This window comes from Cryptomeria japonica, chromosome 11 (assembly GCF_030272615.1).
Source record: "Cryptomeria japonica chromosome 11, Sugi_1.0, whole genome shotgun sequence".
NCBI classification, from domain to species: Eukaryota; Viridiplantae; Streptophyta; class Pinopsida; order Cupressales; family Cupressaceae; genus Cryptomeria; species Cryptomeria japonica.
The window spans coordinates 689,331,410-689,336,974 of record NC_081415.1 but is presented as its reverse complement, the minus strand read 5'-3'; the positions used below and the strand labels follow the sequence as shown (position 1 = coordinate 689,336,974).

At 36.3% G+C, this 5,565-nt stretch overlaps 1 protein-coding gene across 1 annotated transcript; it reads right to left on the bottom strand.

Moving 5' to 3' along the window:
- Positions 1-1,635: 1,635 nt before the first annotated feature.
- Positions 1,636-2,833, bottom strand: LOC131860399 (diamine oxidase [copper-containing] 1, peroxisomal-like). Its single transcript, XM_059214807.1, has 2 exons — positions 2,309-2,833; positions 1,636-1,926 (listed from the first exon to the last, which is right to left on the bottom strand). Exons 1-2 carry the CDS (start codon positions 2,831-2,833, stop codon positions 1,636-1,638), a joined length of 816 nt encoding a protein of 271 aa, XP_059070790.1.
- Between the last annotated feature and the right edge of the window lie 2,732 nt (positions 2,834-5,565).

The window sequence follows — 5,565 nt, the reverse complement described above, 5'->3', positions numbered from 1 at the left end:
TAAATTTCATTTGTTCATATTCAATTATATTTATATTACAAATTCAATTTACTTACATTATACACAATACCCAAACTATATGTACTTACGAACATTAACCACTACACCTCATTAAGGTGCAAGTGTTAGTATGCCTTAGATATAATGATGTAGAGATGTATTGTAAGAACGCGGCGTATAAATAATCTTGTAGTCTTTTGAAACTTTTAACCTTTCGCTAGCGTTTTATTTATTTATGCATGTGATGATCTGTGTCCAATTGAATTTGTGAAGAAATGTCAGAAATTAACCTCCCAATGGATCAGAGGGAGACAACTCAATATTGTCAAGCCGGGCATTTGACCGATGAGACTACAAATGCACGCACAGATGGGTTCTCTCAAGCCATCAAACAAATCCGCAGGTGAGATCCATTTTATTGGGATGCTGTCGTCTTTCTCTGCCAAACAAATCCAATGATTAGAACAGTGAGCACGTTCAGAAGTTTCTGGGTAAAGATGTATTTCTCTGTCACAGCGGTAAACAGAAAGATTTTATGAGGCAGCTATACGGAGACCTGACAAACCAAGGCCTGTCCTGTTTCTTTGATCAGGATCCTGAAAGATTTGCAGTTGGAGAGGATGTAAACTAGTAGTTCTCCTTCTTTCTAAGGAATTCTTTGAAACGGAGTGGTCAATGCTGGAACTCTCTACTTTTGTGAAAGTTAGAGACAAAACCCGTACAAATCCCAATCTCAAAATTTTGCCGGTATTCTTTATGATTTCACACGAGGCTCTTAGGCAAATTATGGCAGACATCAGAAACTGGAAAGTGTTTGAGAAATCGGAAGAAATGAGGGCTGAATGGTACCAAGCTCTGAATGCAATACTGCGAAAGAATGGGTTGAAGCTCAGTGAAGGGGGTGATGAAGTGGCATTTAGAGAAAAAATAGTGAAAGAAATCTGGCGCAAACTTCCAACACCCTCCCCAAGGTATCATGTCCCTTGTATGCAAGGAGAATTGCGACTCTGCCAGGTGAAAACATCTCACTGCCTTCTTTTGTTTCTTGTCCTGTCACTCATAGGTATATATGGATACGCTTACCTATTTATTGTCTTTATTGGTTGCAGGAGCTTGCTAATTTGTTCAGATGGGTTTACTCTTGATTACATTTCATGCATTTATTATGCATTATTCAAATAAATAATTAATTGAGTCTCTAAAAATAATAAATTAAATAAAACTATAAATAGTCTCCTAAAAATAAAACAACACATGTAAATGCACATGCTTTATTCCACTAAAAATAAAACTGAACTAATTGTCCAAAAGAAAACTACAAATAGTTTTCTTGTTGTGCATGGAAACAAACTGAAATCCTAAAATTAAAACAAGAGTTGCATGCATGTTCACAACATCAATTATCTTCAAAAACAAAGCTTGCAAGGCTTTCTGCAACCTTAATTTAGGAAACTTCTATAAAAAAGTATGTCATCTGAAATTTTGTGGATAAGTTGCAACTGTAAAATTAAAATTTACAAACACACAGAAAAAACAGAGCTAAAGAAGACCAACACAATAATTTTCAGAACAGATAATCTTGATACTAAAAAAACTTAACACACATCTTGGTTTCGCAGTACCCACACCTCTTCTTTAAAGAATGAGCATTTTACCCAGACCATCCTCTCCAGCATCAAACGCATTTTTCCTATAATGTGGCTCATTCGGATCCCCATCATTAACAACCATCTCAACAAAACTCAGTCTGTGTGCAACAGATTTCCGACCTCTACTACCATCATCATATGCAACAGAGTGAATAACCAGTCCCTCCCTTGGGATAAAATTCCACTTCTGCCACTCTACATGGAAGCCATTGACACGGAAACTTGGTCCTTCTAGTTGGATACCATGGTGAAGAAGATGCTCCAAGTCGAAAGCTAGCTAGACCACTTATATTCTGCAGAACTGAAAGTGATTGCCCAATGGAGAATGGATATGCTCGACCAGTGGAGGGCATACATGTTTTGGTTGATATGCAAAAAAATGATGGTGATTGAGTTTGAAGATCGAAAATTAATTCCTTTGCCACCTCCAGATCCCCTCAGAAACTATACTGCAGGAGAAACTCGTGGAGAAGTGGATCGAAGTGATCTCCAGCCTTTCCATGAGCAATCAGAAGGACCAAGTTTCCGTGTCAATGACTTCCATATAGAGTGGCAGAAGTGGAATTTTCGGGTAGGTTTTACCCCAAGGGAGGGACTGGTTATTCACTCTGTTGCATATGATGATGGTAGTAGAGGTCGGAGATCTGTTGCCCACAGACTGAGTTTTGTTCAGGGTGTGGCACTTGGCAAGCATCATCGAGACAGTTTTCCGATGGGCAAATCTTGAAAGGGCCATAATCCTTGACAACAGACTCGCAATCAGTATACTCCATTGCATCCATAGGTGGCTGTACATCTTCAACAACTTTTGATGAAATGACTTTCCCTCGATGGTGACCACCACGAGCTGCTGCATGAACCTCCGATAATTCAACAGTCCAAACACTGGTCTCATTTGAGCGCCTATTATAAACAACAATCCTAGCTTGCCTAGGAGGAAGTTGACGAGGAATCACTGGACCACCTTTGGTTTTTGGAAGTAGTGAAGGTTGAAAAGGTGGAAAAAAGTAGGCATCTGCTAATGCAACAATGTGCTTATCTGGCTCTTTAAGAACCACTTCAATAAATCGCATACCATTCCGCACCTCAGGAGTTTCCCCAGCTGCCCTGACAGTTGTAACTGCCACAGCAATTTCAGCTGCAGACAATGGATCTAAAGGATGTTTTGTTTCAGCTTGCATCATTTGCACTCCAAATAATCATAGTTTTGCACAATCAAAAATTCTGCAACCAGAGAATTTCGTTCGTCTATTTTCATTTTATTTGGAATATCTTCCTCCCATCTCGATGGAAATTTCATTCCTCCTTGGAAAGATTATCACACAAAATGTGTAACTAATCTACACTTTCTAATATAATTTCAGGCACGGAAAGAGTTTTATAAAAGAGTCAGGAGCCAAAAGGTGTTGGTGGTTCTGGACAATATCGGAACCAAAGAGAGCATAGATGAAATGAGATATCATCTTCAGGCAGACTTTGGGAAAAACAGCTGCATCCTTCTAAGCGCACGGACCATGTATTTTCAACTAGAGAATTTCGATATTAACTCTGAGTCCCAAGCCTTACAGAGGAGGAGGCCATTGCCATCTTGTTGGAAAGGACAGCTCTAGGAGAGACTGCAATGCGGGCAGAGGACAGAGATTTTGCTTTGAAGTGTGCAAACAGGTGTTCATTCAAAAAGGACGACTATATTTTATCTTCAGGATTTCATCCGATAGCGTTGAAATTTTTGGGCCAGAATCTCTTCAGTAAGTGTGGCTCGAATTTGTCGAAATGGGTTTATGAGCTAGATGGTTTGGATGGCATGTTCGCTGTGCTGGGCAAAGTTTTTGATGAGATGGATCCGAAATACCGCTCCATATTCATGCTTCTCACTGTATATATGCTGCCCAATTTGTCTCCCCACAAAGTAACCGAGTGGCTTGCAATAAAATGCAACGAAGACATCAAATTTATTGAAAAAGCAGTGAGTTTAATATTTGCTTCAACTCTTTTCAGTTTGTGATCAATTCTTTTAAAAAGTTGATAAAAATTTCAACGCTTAACTGTAATTATGGCTTCAGGTTGAGGATCTATGTAAGAACGGCTTTATTGAAGAAATTGAACCTGAAATTCGCATACACGACTTGCTTAAGGAGTTCGCTGAAATCAAGGCAAATGAGTGCGATGTAGCTGGTAAGGTCGTAATACCGGATTTAAATGTTTTTTTGTATGGATTAAATATAATATGATCGTGTAGTTATAGAATTTAATAGTTTTGTAAGATTTTAATAGAAAATAAAGATGTTTCTTGGTTTAAATGAGGGAGTTTGTGTTTGGAAAGTATCATTTTTTAAGATCACAGACAGCTATAAATATTTACAATGGAGAGAAATGATATTTAATCAATATATCTGATATTGAGATGAAATGAAATGTACATGAACTATGTTTATAATGACAAGACCAAAAGAGATGAGAGCGCACAATGATGACATGTTGCTCAATGAAATACAAGGATAGGTAGGAGTTAATTAGAATTCAACCATCCACCAACTATGCATGCACAAATAATAATGTAGATAAATAATAAACTTTACCTACTACCTAGGAAAATGATATGCCTAAGTAAACTTAAGATTGTGAGTAAATATTAATTTACTCCAACATTGTGGAATCTATTGAATGAGTAAAGATCTGGTTTAGTTTAATTATTGTATAGTAGAATGGGACACAATCGTTGAATATGTTGAAAGACAGATACTTGAAGAGTTATGGTACCTCCCAAGCAGGGCTCTACTATATTTAACATTATAATCAAAGCCAATTTACATATAGAGGAAAGGAGTAGGCCAACAATAATGTTTGTCTAAATACATTAGTGACTCATCCATTTGTCAATGTAGTTGGCAACTCACCCCTATTCATTATAGTGATTTTTCTATTTATGCAGTGGAGTACAAGATTAATTGAATTGAGAAGTGAAGTCAATGAATTGATTCTAAGGATTAATTGAGCTCAATTTAATAAAATGCATAAACATAAGAAAATTAACTTAGATTAATGTTTGGGGTAAGCTAAGGGTTAATGTTTTTAATCTCTAACAATTAAATACAAAATGTAAATAGAAAACAAGGGGACTTTTCCTGTTATTTAATGAATGCATGCCCTTGATGACGATTCTAGAATATTTGTTTGTTTCTCCCCTTAAAGTGTTATCTCTCTATCAAATAGATGCTCTCAACTTTTCTCTAATCATGTACTCTATTTTGAATCAAGTTTGGTGACCTAGGGAAAGCTTGCAATCACAAATTCATCTCTAGGTTTAGACATGACCCTACTAAATGTACACCTTTACTTCTCTACTCGCTTAATTGACCTTTGTCTAGTCTATTGTTTTTATTGATATGAAAACTAGTGATATTTAATAACAAACAGAAAGGATCTTCACTATTTCATAGTGAATCATGTTCTCCTAATTTAAACCCTATAAAATGTGTATAAATATTGGAAGATATGAGGAAATTCTCCTAGAGTAATACATGTAGATGTTTAACTCTTTTTTGTGTACAAAATCCAAGTGTTTCACTATGGATAGAAATTATGAATTTTAGAAGTTAGCTTAAAGTAGGATAGTATAAGGGGAAATTTAGCTGAAATTTAATTTTAAATTTGAAAGTTATGGATCAAGATCATTATTGTGGAGTTTACCCTATGGCTATAAAAGATAGCAAACAAATCCTGTAAAAAGATTTGTGCAATTTATTTCTTCCTTTTAGTGCACCAAATCACACTATTTCACTGCTAATTACTTCTTCAAAAGTATTAAATGAGAGAGGACTTATGGGTTCTAAATGTTAGAACTAATGTCTTTAAGTACTAGCACATAGCATCAAACTCCATGTAATGTGTACTTAGTTGACTCGAGGTGGGAAAA

What these genes read in the sequence shown, in the direction of transcription:
- LOC131860399 (XM_059214807.1), bottom strand. Translation starts at nt 2,833, where the DNA reads ATGATGCAAGCTGAAACAAAACATCCTTTAGATCCATTGTCTGCAGCT. An exon ending in CACACCCTGAACAAAACTCA is followed by an intron (nt 1,927 to 2,308) that starts GTCTGTGGGCAA and finishes TAAGTGGTCTAG; the next exon opens with CTAGCTTTCGACTTGGAGCA.